Raw genomic sequence first — 22,294 nt, forward strand, 5'->3', positions numbered from 1 at the left:
AAAGAAATGAGAACAGTGCGGCCATGACTTGCATGGTCCCAGAAGGAGGGTCTCCTTAATGAAATTAATCAATGTCACGTGATGTGCAAATAACGCCGATTTGCTATTTTTCAGGCAGTTGAAATTGAATAAAATTATCGAACAAAATCTAAGCCAAACAAAAGCGTTTCCTTCTGCCATGGGCAAGTGTCTTGGAAGAACATTTACCGACCAGTGCAAAAAAACTTATTATTATCATTGCTTATTATTTTTATTATTGCGTATTATTTGTATAACGATGTTAAAAGTAACCATGTTCTACTTGCTTCTTTTTCCCACCCCAGTTATGTAACCCCCTCACATAATACTCCAGTCGGAGCCCGTGAGGTATTTGAATAAATAAATAAATAAATAAATAAATAAATAAATAAATAAATAAATAAATAAATAAATAAATAAATAAATAAATAAATTAAAACACTGGAATGAAAAATCTAATGTACAGCGCTGCGACAGGAAAGCCACTATAATATTTAAACCGTAACAACTATTTCCTCTTGTGTGGACTGGCTTGTGTACATTTTTATACCCCATATGTTGAGTAAGTCTTTTTTTATTTCATGCGTTTTCGATGCCTGCAGTATTTTACTTGAACCTCATTTCCACTTGCGCAGTAATTGCGACCTTAATTTTGGAAGCCTGAATACTGCTGTATAGTTGAATGCGGCCGTGCACTTACCACAAATCCCAAACATGAAGGGCAGAAGTGACCGCGAAGACGTAGGCAGAGTTATGTTTTGCGTGTAAGGTGATACATGCTGAAAAGTAAGATTGACTAAGGACGACTTAAAAGAGGAAGGTATATTTTGCCTCTGCTGTTTTCGCAGAAATCCTCTGCGGGATATTGACTCCCCCAAGGGATGGCTGGATGACCAGCGACAACTCGACTGCATTTGGCACTGTCACACGCTTTGGCTGCTTTGACGGCTACCACCTGATTGGATCAGACGAGAGGCGATGCTCTGAAGACGGCCAGTGGGACGGCACGACTCCGCGCTGCGAGCCTAGCGGTAAGCGAATGAGTGGGTGATGCTTTGCAAATAGAATGCTGTCAGGTAAAATGTTTATGGAATGCGTGAAAGTAGAGTATATTAGTAATAACAGAGTAAATACTGATTGGAATCCATTGAAGCATATTCATACTGTCAAAAAGGAGAGCTATACAGGCTTTCGCAAAAATTTCGTAGTTACCACATGCTATCCGTCCATGTTAGCTCGGATATTTGCACACTGCCCCGGTGGCCCCGTGTTCGAATCCCAACATGGACGAATTTTTCTTTAATTAAGAAAACGGAAGATTTAAGCCGAGGAAAAAAAAGACAAGTACAGGAATAATTCTCATTGCGTAGCGCATCAATTTCCGCCCAGAGCATGGCTTACTGCGCTCTGTGCTGCGCTACTTTTTAAGTTTTTTGCATACACAGTGCAGAACAGCTGCAGTAAAAACAAGCGTGCTGTGCTGTGGCAAGAACACAGAATGATACCGGTGGTGTTTTTGTGGCGAAAGCAACACTACGCGAGTCGCCGAGCCATTTCGCGGAGCTGAGCAAGCGCATGCGCGAGTGGTAGTGACGTCACTAGGCGCACAGCTGGCGTGCCGCCGCCGTCACTGCGCGGATGACTCAGAGGTGCCGCCGCCGCGCTCGCCAGTTGCGCATGCGCAGTAGCGGCGCTTAGCTAGCGTGCCGGGGACGCTGCCGCTGTCGCGCTCTCTCCATCGCCCCTCTCTGTCTCCCTCCTCGTTGCTTTCGCAATCCTCCAGTTTAACCAGAGCTAAACCACTGCCAATTTTTTCAAATTCTTTCTTTATTGCTTTTGACAACACACAAGTACGGTCATGGCCTCGCCTAAGTGTGCACTATCAGTTCCATGTGTCGCGCAACACTTGAGCGTAAAAGGCTTCGCATTGTTGCTTATGTAGGCTGTAGGATGTAGGCTGAAGTCGCACATCTCTTCTACAAAGCGCTCATGCGTCGTGTCTGTGTAAAAGTCATCTAGTAAAATGCCTCCAGGGTAACGACTTTATTGCCACGTGCGTTCTGTCAAAGGTGGCAATAAGGTGGCGAAGGTGGCGACGCGATGTCGAAGGTGGCGACGCGAGCGATGAAACGCACAGAAAAACGTTCGGCCAGCAAGTGCTGCCCCAGTCCTAGCTTGGGGCTCGCGTTAGGTTGTAGAGATCGTGCGGCAGAGAAGCTGACTGATGTGGTCTGAAGATCAATGATGGTAGCGTTGCATGTTGGAAATGCCATTCCGGAGATGGCGTCGTGGGCGTGTTTTGCAAAAAAGGCGAATGTGGGGAGGTATCTGAGTCCCTGAACCACCACCCTCGACGTGCATGGCCGTCCCACGACGTGGGCCGTCGCACGATGTGGTTACGTTTTTGAGCTTGAAGGCCAGTCGGCTGCTCAGGACGGAGTAGTCGGCGCCAGTCTTCACGAGAGCGTTGGCACTGTGGCCTTCGGTAGATATGTGTAGAAATGTTGAAGTTTCGGACTTCGAGGTCCGGGTGAGCCGAGGCGTCGAATCGCGGGTACATTGTGGAGGGGTGCGTTGGGCGTGTCATGATGTAAAAACCTGGAAGCGCCTGGTTGGTTCTGAGGAGCAGCTCGACGGCGAGCACGGGGAGTCTCTGGTTGGCGAGTCTGGAGAGCGCCAGGTCAGGGAGTTTGTGCGTCTGGTAGGCGAGTCTGAGGAACCTCGTATGATTGCGTCGGTACCACGAGCTATTGATGAGTCATAGCTTCACTGAGTGGAGGATCTTCGGCCCGTTCGACAGCAACATAAGAGCCCAACGGCCAAAGCTCCGAAGAAGGCTGTCCTCAGTTTCGCCTTCAGAGACTGGGCAACCTGCTATGGGCGGATAGGGTGTAAGATCCTCTTATTATTCCTCTTTCCTCTTCTACGTCCTCTTCCTCCTCACTTCTAGGAGATGCGTCTCACCGGGCGGACGGTGACCGAGGAAAAGACCGGTTTGCAACGTTAGCTGCCAAATATTCTTCAATATCGAGAGCTCGCTCTCCAGGCTGAAGAAGAATGCTTTGTAGAATGAACAAACAAATAATACAAAGATTCTCGGCACTAGTTTATCCGCCAGAGAGGACTCTGATCGCGCGTGTGCCGCACGCCGCACTTTGTTGGAGTGGAGCCTGGTGTAGCAGCAGACGCACCCTCTTTTCTTCGTCCGTGCCAGGGTCTGTTTGTAGGGAAGAGACGCCTCATCTCCTCAACGAAAAGCGCGGATTAGTTGGGATATTTGAGGCGGGGCTGTAGCATGAACATGTCGATACAATCTGCTATTTAAATGGATTCTAGGTAGGCAGAGAAGCTCCGCGGTTCTCGCACCAGGTACGCGCCGCATACAGTAGAAATAAGAAAACATATCTCTGTTCTGCTGGTCGGCCTAGCGCCGCTACCCTTTCGAACTGGTCAGTGCATTCTTCCTCGTCCTCGTAAATAGTACCGTGGAATGGAGGCGGCTGAAGAACTACTTGGGACGACGTCGCAGCTTGCTCCATTCTGCTGGTACCGGTTGTCCGAGCCGTCGTCATCCCAGGATGACGTCCGAACTCCGGGAGGAGTCCTTGTAGGCGGTGTCTTTGTCGTTGCACGGTAGGGGTGTCGGTGAGGGCTCGTTCCTTCATGACTTGCTGTTGGAGGCCGTAGTATTCTTCTTGCACCCCGCACCTCTACCTTATATAACGAGGAATATACTGGTGACCGGAGAAACAAAGAAGGCAACACGCTTAGTAAGCGAACTGCAATACGGCGGCATAGACGATGCGGCGAGCGCTACAGCATCGGCGAGACTCCCCCAGCGTCGCGCGTTCCCGCTGTTTAATTCGGCCTGACTGCGCTTCTGTTGGACGCGGCGGCTATTGCTGGCCGCGCGTTCTTCTGTGCGCTCCATGCGCTCGCGCCGTAACGCTCGACATAAAAGAGGCGCTACAGAGAGCTATATACACGTGCCATTAAGGTAAAAGCCTTTATGGGGAAGGCTTTTCTCAGAGGCTTTAGGCCAAATGCATTTATGCTTAAGGTCTTTAGCGTAAAGGTCTTTAGGTGAAAGAATGCTCCGCCTTCACAGAGCTGTGAAGCCGTAAGTAACCACCGCAACTTTTTTTTTTCGAGCCTACCTTTGGAAGTGCTACCGCTCGCGTGTTATGTCAGCTGGGTTGCCGTGTTCCACTGAAGCTCTGCTCAGGGCCGGCTCCGTAAAACTGTTGTCGCCGAAAAAGCTGTTTGCAGGATTCAGTGTTTAGTAGAAAACCATAAAAAGCGTATGTGTGCACTCTTGAAGCGACTGCTGTGATTGATGGGTAATATTCCAAGGACGGTGGCTGTTTCGCTTTTATAACGCTTGTCTTGGAGGGATCCTACTTGCTAGAAAAACGTAGCCAAGATCGTGAATCTCGTTACAAGCTGGATTTCAGCAGGCATCACCGAGTGAATCTCTGTTTGGCTTCCAGGTCCGCTGAAAGAGGACGTTACTATGAAGTGCATACTGATATGTATACTGATATGCATACTGATATGTGCTGATATGTACCGTTGAGGTACTGCTTATTACTTTTCTGCAATTTTTCACGGTGAGGTATCAGTGTATGTCTGGGCGCATCCACATCGTGATTAATAATGCTTTAATATTTGTTACACGCGTTGCCAGAAGCGTGAACGTTTTATTTATTCATTTATTCATTATCCCGTAAGTGTTGAGGGCTTCAATTGGTGTTGAGTAAGAGGAGCTGAGAAAGTAATTTGTAAACGAAATAACTTCAAAAAATACAAAGAATGCTGCGAGAAAAAATTGAGGCAACTACAAGGCAAAGCGTTATTGTCTAGTACAATTTTTGTTTTTGTCTATTGCTCAAGAGATTAACGCCCTTCTCAAGTCGTCGGCCCCGTTTTAGACTGCGTCTAAGAAAATTGCAAAGAAAGTCCTATGGAGGCATGAATATACCGGTTAACGAGTAAACCGCCATGAGTAGCAAGATAGAAAGTGGGAAAAAAAATCGGTGTACAAAAATAAGAAAGCATTTCGCCTGCTAGAGACACTAAGCAAAGGAAGATAGATCTCGAAATTGAATGTGCACGAAGTTCCCGAAAATTAAAAGAAATCACCATAACAGATGTTTAAAAAATAAAATTGGAGAGGAACTTAAGCTCCGCCTTAAGGGTATCACGTGATAGCGTAGTCGGTTAGGCTTTTCATTCTGAGCAGTTTGACGACTTTGAACGCATTTTTCATTTTTCAATTGCTTCAGTTAGTTAACTGATCAGTCACACACTGTAAATTTTGTTAATTAGCAACATCAAGCATTTGAGAATTTTGATACCTTTGAACCTCTTTTTTAAATTTTTTCATGTTTTTATTTCTTTAATTAGTCAAATTACGAGAATGGTTGCACTAACTTGTCATCGCCTATCACACACAAATCAGTCATCAATCACTAGAACCCCAAATTTTCATGACACGATTTTTTTTGCACAGCCCCAGATTATATCCGACGCGCGGTGCCGACTACTACACGGACGGCTTTTCGAGCAAACGAGCTGTATAATTTCTAGCAAAATAAATGCAACAACATACTGCGTTTACTAAAAAAAGGCTTGCTCATTTGATCTCCGAATGGTTCGTGGCCAGAAATGCTCTTCATAACACCTGGAAAAAAATTTCAAAGCAGGATGGCACATACAAAAAATACTTCCGTCATGGAATTCTCGAGGCAGCGCTTTATACGCAGCCGGCTTCAAATACACGAAGCTCTTTCGATAGCTGAGAAATGTGGGTGGGTTTTGTAAGGTTATTAAATGGGCATAAAATTGGAATACCTATGAACCAAAGAATTTCTACTGACTGCAGAGGGATTTCAAGCTCTTAATTTGTGATACGCTGGACTGGCAGCTGTTCAGGGTCACTCGCCATTTATTACACCAACTCGAAGGGAAGCTATGACCATTTTAGGGAGCATGCTCGTCGGTGGAATTAAGTCAGTGGTAAATGATGCAGCCGGCAGGAAGCAGTCACAGGCGGGGTGATGTAATAAAGACCAAGGTTGTTTGTCAGGAAAAAACACCTTGCAAACGAAATTGAAGAATAATCGTTACCCCTAGTGAGCAGTTGGAGGAAGCACAGAAATGAGTTACGATGCCTTTACAACACAAAAAAATTCCAAAATCGAAAGAAAATTTGGAGCAGACATGGCAGCCGTGAATGCGGTCTCACCTTCAGCTTAATCTAAAGACGAAATTCTCTAGTTTTCCTTTCATGCTTCGACGTAAGTCAGTCGGTAGTAGTAGGAATTACGTTTTACGTGAAAATCTTTTACCAGAAGCCGTCCTGGTTAGATATAAAAAAGGTGTTGTGTTCAAGGAGGGAGTAAATCTGAGAAGCGATAATGTGCTAATGTACCATGTATTTACAGCGCATATTGTTGCAGTTGCCAGGTGAAACTGTTTTTCTTATTTTAAACGTAGAAATGCTAGAGCAACTTCTTTAACGGCGGGTGAAGCCATATGATAAAGATGGTTGAAAAATGTGGCCCAATGGTATTTTCAAGTCAAGTCGGAACACCTGTTTTATTTCCGTAACATTATTGCCGTCGTCACCGGCTTATGTGGAAACTATAAAGACTGCATTTGGATAACCTATGTCTTCAGAGGGGTCATTAGAGGGGTCATCAGCGCTCTTTCCTGTCACTTCCTCGTTTCGCCTTCGGGCTTCTTCTTTCGCGCTGTTTTCACCAATGTCAGAATGGACCAACTAGCCCAGCAAAAAGTTCTGCTGGGTCATTAATAGCTTGGATATATTGGTAGTCATGCTCTTTGGTTGCAATAAACAGAGATATTCTTTTTTTTTCGCGGGAAATAAATGGCATTCTTTATGGCCATTCACTTTTACGTGCATCACATATAGCTTACTTTGCACAGAGCATACCGTACTCTTCGTCGCTGAGGAAGCCAACGCCATGAAATTTAGGAGATTGCTATGCCTGGATGATTGACTTACCTCCGTACTAGCGAAGACAGCAGGTGGCAAGCTAGAGAAGCGAAACTCCTCCTCGAACACTTAAATTTCTCCTACGTGGTGTATCAGGTCCCTTGCCGCGACTCTGACGCCGCGTAGACTGGCGAAGCTAGGAACTCCAGACAATTCAAAAAGCAGCAGAATGTCTTTCAAATAGCCAATCTGCATTCATTGTCTTTGTTGAGTGAAATGAATCACCAGGAGCCACCACCGTTGCGACGAAGCTATATCTTCTCTGCGGAGATTATCAATGCCCAAACCATTGGCGTCAATGCATTAAAAAAAAAACGAAGGGTCCTCTAAAAAATATTTGGAAACCTAGAGGAAATTTGCGTTCGTGTACTGAACATCTTCACGAAAATATCAGCCATGGCTTATCCATTTGGTGCTCACTATAAAGAGGTTGTTAGTAAGAGCCTGAAGCGTCGCCATTTCTTCCATACCATGGCCACTACATGAATTCTGGAGCGGAAATTTTGTATCATCAGTACTGAAGACGGATTAGAGCAGCCAGAATGCAAAATCCTACTGGAGTTGCGATGCCTCCTTCTGCAAGAGCCTTCGGAGTTCCCTTTAAGGAAGCGTCATTCTAACGTGTGCGCAGAGTTTCCTTACAGTTATCCTTATTCAGCAGCCCGTTTGTTCAGGAACAATAACTTGCATTTTGCATGTACGAAGCCCTTCCACGCGACCAGCTTCTAATGGCTCGTGATAGCAAGCCCTCTAATCTTAATATGTACGCCTGTATTAATGGCAGTAAGTTGGTGGAGAAGTTCGACCAATTGCGGACCAGTATTTGCAGATGCTTTTAGTCCGCAGGCCATCGCCATCACCGCGTTTGGTTTCAAACTGTCTCGCGTCCCATCGCCAGCGCTTACTTACAACTCCATGCGATATACCTAATTTCATGCCACGTTCCAATCGATTCCACTGAAGTTTTCTAATCTAAGGCACGCTGGTGAAAATGGCAGTGCTGATTTTGGTAAACAGCGGATATAGAATAAGAAAGAATAAAAAATCACAAAACACTCTCCAGCGTCTTTAGGCCTTCTGGAGATCTGTGTCTTCTGGAACTTTATCGCCTTGCTGTTGATCGAGAGCGTTGCTAGGGAACGTTCATTATATAACGCAGAATGCAACTTTACTGTTTGGAATGGCGCTGAGCCCAGCTCTGAGAGAATGACGTGCGGTTTGTAGCGCGCGGCGTCGCAACGACAACCTCCGCAGCGAGATATATCTCCTTTCCAGCAGTGCTCGAGACCAGCCTACCTGGTACGTGCTTGGATCAAGGCCTTCCAGACAATGGTGTCGCGGTGCGTCAAACGGGCACAAGTGACGAAATCCTGTTTGCCTGCAACAGTGACTACACCATGCGAGGAAGTGCTGTCATCCGTTGCCTGCCATCAGGCCAAATGTCAGCACGACCGCCAATATGCGTCAGTAAGTGCTAAAAATATATCTGTCTACGACCCTGGAGCCAACTTTTAATGTTTACGCTGAACTTTCTCTAACCAAAAAACTAGAATCATGGAAGGTACTGATGCTCTGGACAACACGGACTGAAGAGAAGAAACGAGCCGCTTGTCGAGTTCGAATCAGACCGTGTTGCCTACTGTTGTCTACAAAGAATGTGTACTTCTTGGATAAAGTTCTTCGCTAATCAAAACGAAGACTGTGGTCAAAGCAGCCCCTGGAGGAATATTGATTTGAAGAAAAGGATCTTGGTTCAAATATTTTTTCTGGAAATCTTTAGCTTTTTTGCAATGATAAGGGTTTCTGTAAAGTAGAACAAGGATACAGGTATCTATGAACTCAGCATAGAATAAGCTGATAAGCGTTATTTTGTATCTCTTGTTCAACAGACAAGTACTACTTCGATAAAGCACATGAGGTTCTAGCGATGCTTGTTGAAATGCTTCGCAAAGTATTTGGGACGTCAACTACAAGACTGCAGTCGCACTACTCTGCAAGGCCAAACCACTTCCTGTACTTCCTCCTGGATGCTCCCCGGATGTTTAATGATAAGGCCTTTCGCATGGGGATGGCCTTTGCTACGGCCATCACAAGAAAGGTAAGTGAGCTTGTTCTTGTCCTAAGTACATTTGCGCACGGTAACATAAGTCACCAAAAAAACAATGTTCTATTTGGCATGTGGCTACCTAAGGTAGGGCAACGTCGTTGCTTTTTGGGCTTGTTGGTGCGTATTCACAGCGAGGCTAGCGCAGCAGGGGACGAGGACACATGAAGAAGAAACGAACAACACGAACGCTAGGTAGGGACTCGATTCGATAATAAGCCCAAAAGAATTATGCTTTTTTTTCTTGTGGCGTTCCTGAACAAAACATCGCATAGAAAAGGTCGCAGCGAGGCTATTTTCTTCTGCAGAGAGAGAGAGAGAGAGAGAGAGAAACAACTTTATTGCCATAGATTGGCGGGATTTAGGGCAGGTGGGCTTGGTGTGGCCCCCAGGTGGGGGCGACTTCCTGGGCCCACGAAATGAGTGCCAGTTGGATGCTCCATAATACAACATTTTGGGCGAGTTGGTTACCTACATTCATTATTACAGCGCAAAGACGGCACAGAAAGACGGCACAGGGGACAAACAGCGCTGTTTGTCCCCTTCTTGTTCTGTGCCGTCTTTGCGCTGTAATAATGAAAGTTGGATGCTCTTGTCTGGCCTTCTGAGGAGTTGGTTCCATCCGTCTGCAAACTGAGATGTGTTACTTTCATTTTTAGAGTCGAGGTCGTGTTCGAGACTCGCAGCAAGCTGTCGCGGGCATGATTGTATAGCACAGCACGCTGTCGTATATACGTAATTACACACCTGAATAATATTGAAGAAATTCATGGAAACTTCATGCGCTCACTTTCGGGGTAGTGCTAAAGGCGGGCACGTCCTATGGCGTCGTGGATTAGCGGAAAGACGAGAACTTTTTGTTGGATTCCTTATCATTCATCAATGAGGATATAGCTCGCAACATAGAGGAATCCTATAGCATTTACGAGAGGATGGCAATTATCGCTATTATGATTAATAAGAGGTGAAAACTGAAGGTGGTACAGTCCTAAGCGTCTGCATCCAACCATGATGACTAGATTGTCGAAAGCGTCTATGAAGACATGGCATCGGCATTGAGGAAAAGAAAAATATAGTACACTGTGCACGTGGACGACTTCAGTGCAGAGTTAGGGAAAAAGCAGGCTTCAGACCAGGCAGTAGGCGACTGGAGCATTGGCTCAAAGAATAGCAGCGGCATTATTAGTAGAGTTTTGTAATTTACAGATCAATACCTTCTTCCGCAAACGATAGAACAGGAAGTGGACACGGCAGAGCCCCAATGGTGACACTAAAAATGCAACAGAATTCATACTATGCGTTCAACATGATATCGTCCACAATGTAGACGTCCTCGAGAATGTGCGATCTAGCGACTACAGGATGGTAAAATCTTGAATTAGCCTATGTTTGAAGAGGGAACGGAAGAAACTAGAGGAGCAGAAGGCCATTAATGAATAAATTGTAATATTAAGAGAGGAGAAACAATGGGTAAGAAAGATTGTCACTCTATCAGTCAGGCTTCTGCGTACTATGGCCCTTGCAGCAACAGTTAGTGGAGGAGCTGGTTTTCGTTCCGAAGCCGTTTGGATTTTCAGTATCTAAACTACACGTTTTATCTTGGCTCCAGGGAAGATCACGTGGTCCTTTATTATGAAGACTTGTAGAAAGCAGTCTAATTTATTGCCTTGAACGATCACATCGTTATCGAGTATGATCTCAGTATGAGCAAGTGTTTATTTACTCAGTTCAAAACAGTAAACATTAATTTGAAGTTTAGCAGTATGATGCAATAAGTGTAATCTTGTTTTCTTTTCTCTTCTTTTTCCTTTCGTCCCCTACTGCCGCATCCATACGCATACCTCAAATGTTGTCCTGACGTGGAACCTTCTGGGATCAAACAAATACGCTAAGAGTCACACTGTCACAACCTGGTGCTCATTGACCACTTGTAAACATTGACGCAATGTAATGCCTTCCTTTGTGCTGCACAAGCAGGTAAAAATATTGAATGGTGGCCGTCGCATGGGAGCCTTCGCTCTTACCGGACAAGCGAAGCTGGTCATCAACCCCACGAACTGCAGCAGCGCCGAAATTGAGCTAGAAGAGATGGAAAGCGCCGCCTACAATCGTGAGTACTGTGCATGCCGCAAGCGCATGTTGAAACTTATACAAGCTGGGAGCATTACTCTGTTCTGCGTGTAATGACTTCTATTCTCTTCGAAATCAAGGAGCACTATGTGCCCTTATGAAACCGAACCAGCGATCACTTCAAGCCTGTACGTGCCATACATCATAATTTCGAATAGGTAGATCGCCCGCAGCATTATAAGGACATAAAATGTTTAGTTTACATCCGCCAGTACCTGTAGAGACGAAAGCGTATGACATGGATTACACTATCAATGGCCATGATAAAGCTAGTTAAGAATCTCTTTGAAACGTTTAGCGCCGGTAGGGTGGAGGACAGACAGACAGAACACCAGAGGCAAGCGGTAGCTTCCCCCTGATTGCTGGACAAAGTAAAAACATATCATTTAGAGCATGGCACTTGTGAAGTTAAAAAAATCACAGGACAATTGCAATACTACGGCATGCGTTATTACAGCAAAGCTGTTGTGGACAATTTCTGTGATTAAATGTAAAGGTTTTGTTATTTTTTTTCGAATTGCAGCAAAGTGTGCATTGTATTGAGACAATGCTCATATCTGTGCGTTCAATTTTGTATTTAGTATCTTGGGGAACGGCTTGTCGTGTATTTTCAATCAGAGACAATAGAGAGATAACGTTAGCAATGATACCGTGATTCGGAAAACCAACCCCAAGCATGGAACAGATCAAGAGAGTGATCACGTATGGATTCTCAGAACAAAGAAGTTTCTTAATTATGTGATCAGTTTGTGGTCACATAATATGAGAGTCATTACGTGATTTGACAACAACACAACCGACGCCGCTTAACCTACAAAGGAGCCATTAACACTAGTAGTGTAAAAATCCTGGGCCGGCCCCAGCATGTTCCGCTGATCTGATGCAGGGCAAGCGCACCAAGAAAGGGAGGAGGTTATGAGGAGAAGGAGGGTGCTGGACTTAGCTGGCAATTGCGAGTAAGCAACGTAACCTGGTTGCTTGTGTTTCTGGTCTGTTGGAATAAAATGTCAGACGTCGGGAGATACAGGAACAAAGCATATGGACACCTAAGCCCATAATGTGTTGGCAGTGCGATAACATTCGAACCAGTTGTGGCCTGATGAGTGACTGGTGAGGCTTGCGACAGCAAGGTTACTCTTACCGAGCTGCAACTGTACGCCACCTGCTATGGTTGGCAGGCGGAGGCCTCACAAAGGCAAACCTATAGTTTGATGACGTTACTTCCGGTCTGGTGACATCAGTTTCCTAGAGTCAATAGGCATGTTCCGGCGTGGTGATGCCAGTGATGATGTCACTGCCCGCCATCCGATCAAAATTTTTCTGGTCGACGCCGGACGGTCACCGGCGGCTTGCTGCTTCGGTGAGGTTTCGACGCTTTCGCATAATAAAATCGACTGGTGATCAAAGGCCGATCCGACCGACTTTCATTCCCCGTTGTGTGACGACACATCACATACATTTTTTTTTACATCCAGCATTTCTGTGCACTTACACTTCTCTGCACTCCTTTGGACTTGTGCGCTTCTACTTGTTTTCCCCTCGCGAGCAGGATATCCCGTCTCTCATGAATGCGCTTTCCGAAGGCGTTGCTGTTCGGCTCGCCGCACGGCTTTGATGCTTCGACTCATAAGCTTCGCACAGCGCCGTTTAACTGTCGGTAAAAGCTCGCACATGAGCGCTTCAGCGGAAGTTTGGCATCCGGCACGTGCGCGCTACTCTATCTCAGGTCCTCTAATCAGTTCACTTTCCTCCTCATCCTCCCCCTCCCGCGGTAGCCAGCCACCTTGCGGCATCTCCCTCCTCTCGTCTACAGATGGAGAAGGGAATTCCTTCTCTCTACTTTGCCGCCTGTCAACCGTGGCAGGTGGCAGGCCGCGGTTGCTGAGAACTCCGTCAACGCGACGGAAACATTTTCTGATATTTTCTAATGCTGCGCATAATATGGGAGAATGCGTAATCAGTTCGCACTTCATGAAGTATTGGTTTGGTTTATCGGGGGTTCAATGTCCTAAAGCAACTCAGGCTACGACGGACGCCGTAGTGAAGGGCTCCGGAGATTTCGACCACCTGGGGTTCTTTAACGTGCACTGACATGTGCATAAGCTGTCGACCACATGAAGTATTCCGGCCAGTGTGGTCGACAGCTTATGGACCTGCAGGAGTAGGTAGCTTTCTAAAATTTCTATTAGCGGATACTAATTTCTTATTTGGCCGAGCGCTTCGTCGCATGACGGCTGCTTTGAAACGGCATCCTAGGCGCCCAGATGTGAATTTATCGGGTTAGCTGATGAGCCAGCTGGTTGCCTGCGATACTAGTGTGACGACGTATCCAGCCTACGAACAACCACAGTGGAGTTCATCTAGGTTACACACACGTTTTGGAGTACTGTGGGTATGCAGAGATATTTAGTACACTTCTGAGATGGCCAACACATTCGTGTGCCTGATACGAAAAAAAATTTGCAAGGCCCAGATTTTGGATTCAAAAGAGGGCTGTGGTAGGGAGCGTAATTTCGTACCCTATTGTTCCAATGGTTTCAAGAGATCCGCCTGAATATGCCTTCCTGGTTGTGATCGTGACACAGAATAAATATTGAGCACATACCCGTGTATTTCGCGTGTCTGCTACGTAGGGCTGCGACATGAAGCAAATGAACCTTATGTCAGCTGTTGTGGAGAGGGGATGAGTGAGAACTTCGTGTCTTTTGGAACTGTAGGCGGTGCGGTAAATATGCTCAGTTTTACTTCTCTTTAGTTGCGCAACTTAATATTATGTCTCCTGGAAAGCCCCTGGTCGAACGTCCAGGCCACTATGTTATAAAGGGATTGAGGGATCATGCGTTAAATGTAAAAAAATAGATGTGTAACTATTAATTAGCATCCCGCTAACCGTAGAAATATGGCAATTACGAAAAGCCATGCAGCTTGCACTGAAACCTCGTGATTGAAGGAATATTTGTCCTGGTCCCGGGTTCGAACTCCTGACCTCCGTCTCGCAGGGGCAGCCGCTTTACCAACTGAGCCAACGGGGACGGCTAGTATATGGTAGGGCAAGAGCAAGTTGAACGACCACTGCAAGTGTGATCGGTATTGGTGAAATAAATAAGAAAAACCCCAATACGGAGTAGATTCGTAAGAAGCCAAGAATTACTAATTAGTTACATGTAGGCGCCGCCATATGGTGACACTGGAAAGGTCCACAGGTCCCCAAGAATCTTCGAGTAATGGTCTATTCGAGTTCAATATGCTAGCCCTTCCGGTTAAGTTTGTAGAGCGACAGCTCAGATGAAGCGCTGGTCCCGGGTTTGAACCCAGGGCCCGTATTCAAGTGCGCAAGCACTACTTCACGAGGTTTAAACGGTTCATCGAATTCGTATGAACCTTGACCATCAGGGTGGCCTTAGCCCATGCATACCTTGGCCCATGCCGCGACATGGGTGCGAACCATCGGCGGAGCGAACAAATCAGGTTCGCCGGCCACTGCCCGAGTGCACTATGCTGTCGCCGCAGCCGAACACGCCTCGTGTAAAACTGCAGCACACTCTCGCGCTGTGCATTGAAAATCGTTTTCATCAAGTTCCATCTGCGGCGCGAACACTGAAGATCAGCTTAACCTTGATTACAGCTTAATCTGAGTATATCGTCGCCAGACCTGCCGACGACCAAGCAAAGCGCGTCATGATCGAAACTGAGCAACAGCCCGCTAAAGGTACCTCATATATTAGCAATAAAAATTGATCTATATCTAAACACATGGCCTAGTGTAGGTGTATCCTACAGCTTATCCAAAGCCGAACTTAGAGCAAAGCAAAGACAAATGAATGATAAGTACCAAGCCAAACCCTGCTTTCGTGCGCCTAACACGGTTCAACCTTAGTTGAAGCCCTGCTAATTAAGGCAGAAGCCTTTAATGCCTCATCGGTCGACAGAAATGTCATGATTTTCAATTGGTCGAAATGGTCGTGACCTAACTGTGCGCGAATTTCAAACGGGGCGCATTGTACTTTGGCTAGTGACCATGCAACCAATTAACGGGATGGTAAAGTGATGCTCCAAGTAAGTGGGACAGAAGTTAGTTTAATGCTTAATTAACCAAGTTGCCTAATTAACCTTTCTAGACAGACCAGATAAATAAATAAAACCGAGTAGAAAATTGGTCGAGTTACGGAATCGAACCAGGGTTTCCGGAGTGCGAGACGAGCACACAAACCACTCCACCATGCCAGCTCGATGGTTTGGAATGAACAAAGGCGCGTCTAGTGTACACGGTGTCTTCGTTCACTCCCATCTTCTTCCCTTCCCGTTACGGCGAGGTTCAGGTGTCTACCGAGATATGCGAGACAGATGCATTGCCTTTCCTCAAAAACCAATTTAGCGACGAGCAAGGCGTAGAGCCGAACGGGCGATGGCGTTCTGTGGCTTCCCTGGCAGGTGGTGGTGGTGAAAACTTTATTTGAAACTAAGGAATTTGGGACATGTAGCTACTTGGGCCCCCGCACGGCCCCACAGCACTCAAACGTTCATGTCCCGGAGGCTCATGACGCTGGCAGCCCGACCTGCGGCAATGGCTTGCTTGGCCGGGTCCTCGGAGCGCAGTAGGGTCTCCCATGCCTCCCAAGTGGTAATGTGCTCCAGGCCCCGCGGGGGAGGATCCGCCGGCCAGAGGAAAAGGACATGGTCGAATGTGGCTTTGGGGTGGTGGCAGAGGGTACAAGAAGGGGTTGTGTAGACTTGGTGATAGCGGTTAAGGCTTCCGCCTTACCGCACCTTAGGTCAACAAAGCGCACTCCTGAATTTTTTTTTTATCTACTAATTCTTTGTGGAAGCTGTACGGCTTTCCTCTGTAGTCGTATGAAAGTGCTTAGATGGGTTCTGTTGTGTAATTATCTCGTTATTGCAAATCTTCTCCACTCTGAAGGATTCCCCTCAGTACTGGACAAACACTGTTCTTACACCAAGTTGTTAATTTGTCCGCTCACGCCCTGCCCTATGCTTGCCGTCCCCGTTAGCTCAAATGGCAGAGTGACTTCCTAGGTGAGGCGTTGGTCCCGGGTACGAACCCCACACTACAACCAATTTTTCTTCAACTGCGAAGTTTCTGTATGGCTTATAAATTTCCTGTTTCATTGTATGGCTGTGCTTGGGTGGATGTGCAGTAGTAATCCCTTTACCCGAATTCTAGTCCATCATAGGGTGTTCAAATGAACATTGGATGAAGCGTAAATATTGATGGCGTGCCTTTACTTGCGCACTGCTCGGTCTCTACGTTAAAGTATCGATATTTCAAAGAAAGTATTAAAGGCAAAATTAGGAACAGATTAACGCGGGAACTTAAGGTATCCATTACAACTGATTAAAATGCGCGAGACAATGCGCAAGCAAGACAGTGGGCCATCAGTGTTCTTTCTTTATCGGATGTAGTGCTTCGCACCTTTCACTTGCTGTTTAGTGAGCTCAGATTGTGATATCCATTGAGCATGCCGACACTGCTTTGAATGTATATATGTCAGTATGTTTGAGGCCTCATTAAAAATTTTCGCGAGTGTATCTCGATCGATCTATAGTTCATGTTCTGTTTGCCGCTGGAAACTCGCCATGAACGGACAACGAGAGAGAAGTGCTTTTTCTTCACTGCAACATCATATTTTTTTCCTCACAGCTTCGGGCGCCCACTTTTCTATGAACACCAACCTCCAGAAGCTCAGGAGAGACATTGCCATCCTTCGAAGATTTCGTCACCGAAAGGCCACATTCACCGTTTTCCTTGTTACGGGAGGTAAACTTGTCACCTTGTTTCTTGTGTCGGCTGAAGTTGCACTTTACGCGCCAGCGGTACCCCCGCAATTACCATCTGCATTTCATTGGTGTCTTCATTGGAGACGTTCTTTTTTAAATTGAAGACGACGTGTACCGATACTAGCGGCTATCTTGAATTACGCTTTCCAGGGGATGTTTGACGCCACATATCGCTCAAGCTTAAACGTGTAAAACTTAACAGGTCTTACCTGGAATACTTCAGAAATGTCTGTTGATTTTAAGCCGTCTGGCCTGACCTGAGATTCCCGCATTTTTTTCTGCGCACCCTTTCGCGAGCAAAGAAGTTGTCCTTTTCTAGTGCAGGCAGAACACCATAGGAACACAACAGTCCATCATAACTTGATATCCGACCACTGCATCATAAAACACCGCACGATCTCACTTCAAACAAAGGGGCCAAGGCCCGATGGACAGAAATACCCACTTTCGCCACGGTTTTGCTATGTTTTGAGCATTCACCGCTACCACTGCGGTCCCTGTTAGAGACGCCTCGTAGCTCGTCGCCGCTTTTCTTCTCTCGATTACAGGCGCCTCGGTACACATTGGACATTCTGCACCACGCTGTGAGAAGTCGAATGTTCCGTAGATTAGACGAGAAGTACGTACGCGGATTACGTACGCTGGAAAAGTAGAAGGGCGATTGTTAAACCTACTAGGCCACATCAAATTTGTCGAGCGCTTTCCTCAGAATCTGACAACAAAGACGTTTCCCATTAAGGCAGGCATATTATTTAGGCCTTGTTTATGGTAGGCAGGTATGTGAAGCTCGCGTCACTGCATTTTGTTGAGTTTATTCATTTTGTCTTTATGTCACGAGAGCAATCTACACCCCCCCCCCCCCCCCCCCCGCCTCTTTGCGCCAGCTCACTACGGATATCCTGGTGCTTTAACTGCCTTCTGCGCATCAGTAAGCAAAGAGGTTCTGGGTGCGTGACTAGTCTCTTTCTTTTATTTACTCATTTATTTATTTACACACACCGTCAATCCCATCCGGAATTATTGCAGGAAGGACACATAAGATTGTCAAGTACAATAGAATACAATAGAATGAGCCAGGTTTGGCGACATGTTAGTTTAACAGCAACTTGTAGCCGTTTGGATAACAGTGTAATAAAACGCGAAAAGCAAAAATGGGTCTACAAATACTTATATTCATTTTATGTATACATTTCGAAAAAAAAGACATCTAGATGACAAAAAAGAACTCTGATGAAAAAAAATAACAATGTCAAGGTTTTTGTAATGATGTTTCTCATAAATGATTCACAAGCAATCAAGTAAAGCTATCAATTGATGTACTGTTAATACATAATAGATCTAGGCTTTTCTATTCTCTTATGGATCGTGGGAAATAGGAAAATTGTCATTTGGTGAGTGTGGTCCTTGTTCTATCATAACTAATGCACCTCGAAGTATCTATGTTTATCTGCTCTGAATTGGCTGATGCATGAATTTCGACCGCACTAATTTAGCTCTGCTTTCAAGGGTTAGAATGTCAGCGCTCTTATGTAGCTCAGTAGGAGAACCTGTTAATTTTTGTTTATTTAAGATTAATCTCACTGCCTTCCTTTTGCACCTGCTCAAGTTGGTGTATGTGTTCTTTGTTCTTTAGTAAACTGAAACAAAGTTATGTTAGCGTACTCTAGGGTGAATCTGATGAACGTGTTGTAGGCCAGTAATTCTGAATCAGATGGTGTTTGTCGAAGGTGTCATTTAAAGAATAGTAGTCATTTTAGGGCGCTAGATGTGATGCAGTTTAAATGGGAGTCCAACCTTGAGTCTTCTGTTAGCGCCGCTCGAAGATATTTATATTCATGGACTGCAGCCAGTAGGATGTTACTGATACTATATTGGAAATCTTGAACGTTTTCTTTTTTTCCTTATTCTTAATGCAGCAAATTTTTTTTTTACGTTAAGTAACATTTGCCAGTCAGTGCACCATTTTCACATGGTCTCCAAGGAGTTATTCAGTGTTAAATTGTCTTCAAAAAAGTTTGTTTGACGATATAATACACAGTCAGTGGCAAAAAGTCCAAGGTGTACATCCATGCAGGACTCCAGATAATTCATGAAAATTACAAATAGGATAGGAGCCAGAAGAGACCTCTGGGGAACGCAGGACGTGACCGGTACTTTTGGAGAAACCTCAGTGTTATTAACTACGAACTGTGATCGGTTAGTCAGGGAGTTTTTATCCGGTTGACAATACATTTTATCCGGTTGACAATAGCTTGTGGAAATTTTTTTTGTGCGATACCCGGTCGAAAGCTTTTGAAATATCTATAAATATGAGGTCGACTTCTTTCTGGTAATCTATGCAGAAGGATATGTCATGTATTAGTTCAAGTAGCTGAGTGACTGTTGAGATTCCTTTTTGAAATCCATGCTGGAAGGGCGAAAAAATGTGCTTGCGTTGAAGCACCGTTGTTATCTGCCCGAGGATTATATGTTCAGTGTGGGTGGTGGTTCTGGAAAACATTTATTTACAGATACACTTCAGGAGGTGAGGTATGAGCTGACCCAGAGGGGGCCAGACCTCACAAGTACTAGGTGGAGGTCCCTAGTTCGCGACCCTAGTGGCGTCGGCCGCTGCTCGGGCTCGCGCGACCAAGGCCCGTTGGGCCTGCAGGTCAGAGCAGCCGAACAGGGTCGCCTCCCAGTCCTCCCGCGTTGGGTTGGGGTGAGGAGGATAGCAGGGTTGGAGGGGCAGGCCCACACCATGTGGTAGATGTCCGAAGACTTCTCCGCACAGTGCGGACAGCTGCCAGAGAAAGAAGGGTTGAAGTGTTTGAGAGCTGCCGGGCACAGCAAAGTATTTGTATACAGGCGAAGCAGAAGCCGCTCCTTCGCCTTTGAGAGACCTTTACACGGGCGGGGATAAAGATCATGGCCGGATTGATAAAATAAAGCAATGCCTTTGAAGGAGTAAGCGGGAGTGAATTCTAGTTCCTGATCGTCGGAGTCGGAGGGGAATGTCCGGTGAGAGAGCGCGCGGGCGGCGGCGTCAGCTGCCTCATTTCCCTCAAGGCCCATGTGAGCAGGAGCCGAAACGATACGCAGGTGAGCGTGGTCCCCGGTGTAGACGCTGTTTTGGAGAATGTGGTAGGCTAGGTGCGGTACCCAGCCCTGCTCGACGTTCCGAAAGGTCCCTCGCGAGTCGGAAATAATTGTTTTTGAATTGGAATCAGATGCAGCGAACGCAATGTGTCCGCGTGTGTTATGTCACGGGCTCGGAAAGTAAGGCTGTTCACTGTTTTGGATTCGTGGACGACTCCGGCCGTGTACCATCCCCCATGGTGGGGGCCGGAGGCATCCACATAGTGGCACAGCGTGAACTAGACGACGGATAAGAAGCCAGAAGGCAACACAGACGAGCGCTAACTCGCAATAAAATGGCGGTTATTCTATACATACCTAAAGTAGCACATAATCTAAAAAATGTGGCGCGAAGGTTTGATGTTGATGTCATTTTTTTTGGGGCCAAATAAGTTGAGTGGGCTCTGCCGTGGCATTAGAAACCACCATGGAAAGGTGATAGAAGCTAGTCTATTTAAACTCCAGATTTTAAACAGGTCAAGGTTGGTGCACTGCGCTTGCTCAGTAGTTTATGAACTTCCACTATCATGCAATAAGGTCCACATAAATCCAACCAGTCAATGCATTAACATTCGCTTGAGTGAACACCTCAGTTCACTTTTAGATTCCAGATATTCTCACCTAAGAGATCACTGTCGCTATTGCTGGAAAGAATAAAAGAAGAAGTGCCGCCCCTTGGTTACAAAAACGAAGAGTTTGCTCCGCCCCGGGATAAGACGACCAGGCAAATAATGGCAGCACATTTCACCAGAAAGAATCTGTCAGAGTGTGTCAGTTAGCCTTCCAGGTTGTCGGTTGTTGGTTAAGGGTTAATTGGAGAGACATGGGAGAGGCCTTTGCTCTGCAGTGGGCGTAGTAAGGCTGATGATGATGAGTCAGCTGGGGTGGGAAGGAGTAGGCTTTTGATTGGACTTAGCGACACGTCAGATTAGTGGCGATAGTTCTACTTTCGTAATTTGGTTGTCAGAGTGCTCGATGCTCTGTTGTACCACGTGATATTCAAGTATAAATGTGTGAGCGCTGGTAGGAGGAATGGTTGAGAAGGAGAAGCTCGGATTTCTCAGGAGCAGGAGAGAGGCCAGCGGTGGTGAGAAAGGAGTCGATGAGATCTAGGCCACTTTGCAGGGTGTCCTGTACGTGACCGGGAGAGCCAGATGAACACCAGAGTGTGATGTCATCGGCGTAAAATATATGATGCAGGTCGGGAATTTCAGCTAGCTGGGAGGCGAGAGGGGCCATAGCGAGATTGAAAAGGGTAGGAGAGAGAACAGCACCTTCGTCTCTCTCCACCTTTCTGGCTCTCCCATTCCTGTCGTCACACAGTGCAAAGTTCTTGGCTTCCCTTTGCATGCGACTAAGAATGTGCAAGCCCTCCACCGCGCTGTCACCACCTGCCACTCTGTAGCTCACCTCCTGCGGCGCGTGGTCACTCGACGCTCAGGTCTCCACGAGGCTCACGCGTGCCGAGTTGCCCACGCGCTGGCCCTCAACAAGGTCTTGTACTTTGCACCCTACGCTTCCTTCACTCAGACTCAACTTAACGCTCTCGAGACTGCCCTTGTGGGCCTCTACAAGGCAGCTCTCAACCTCCCTATCACTACCTCTACCACTAAGCTCTTTGCCACAGGCCTCTTCCATCCTCTTCGTTCTCTTCTCAGTCTCCATCGTGACTCGCAGCTTGCCCGGCTTTCCCTTACCCGTCAGGGTCAGTGGTTATTGACTCAAGCGGGTATCTCGCCCATTCCAATCTCCCCGTTTACCTCTCCTATTCCCACCCCCGCCCCCAATCTTCGTATCCTTCCCCTCCCGACCAACATGTCCCCCGTCCTGCACGCCGGACGTCATCATGCGGCCGCGCAGCACCATTCCCCTCTCTTTGATACCCAGGGTGTAGCTTACACGGATGCCTCTTTCGTGGCCCCTCGAGGTTCCTGCGGCTACGCCCTGTACCATCCACACCTCCCTGCTCCTGAAACCCACACCAGTGGGCCGTATCTACACCCTCCAGACGCATTGTCCCTCGAGGTTCTCGCCATTGCGCATGCCCTCCAGTCATTTGCCCTCCTTCCCTCTCTCCAACAGTACAGTCTATTCAGACTCACAAGCCG

General features: G+C 46.5%; 1 protein-coding gene across 2 annotated transcripts in view; it reads left to right on the forward strand.

Annotated features, from left to right (window-relative positions):
* Positions 1 to 22,294, forward strand: part of LOC149360361 (uncharacterized) — a 121,541-nt gene that overhangs the window by 21,409 nt on the left and 77,838 nt on the right. For both annotated transcript variants that reach the window (XM_089572298.1, XM_089572299.1), the window contains exons 9-13: positions 867 to 1,049; positions 8,315 to 8,506; positions 8,929 to 9,137; positions 11,121 to 11,253; positions 16,933 to 17,049. In XM_089572298.1, the coding sequence (XP_089428424.1) occupies positions 867 to 1,049; positions 8,315 to 8,506; positions 8,929 to 9,137; positions 11,121 to 11,253; positions 16,933 to 17,049 (834 nt within the window). The remainder of the gene's footprint in view (positions 1 to 866; positions 1,050 to 8,314; positions 8,507 to 8,928; positions 9,138 to 11,120; positions 11,254 to 16,932; positions 17,050 to 22,294) is intronic.

This window comes from Amblyomma mixtum, chromosome 2 (genome assembly GCF_055824585.1).
Source record: "Amblyomma mixtum isolate Tamu chromosome 2, ASM5582458v1, whole genome shotgun sequence".
NCBI lineage: Eukaryota > Metazoa > Arthropoda > Arachnida > Ixodida > Ixodidae > Amblyomma > Amblyomma mixtum.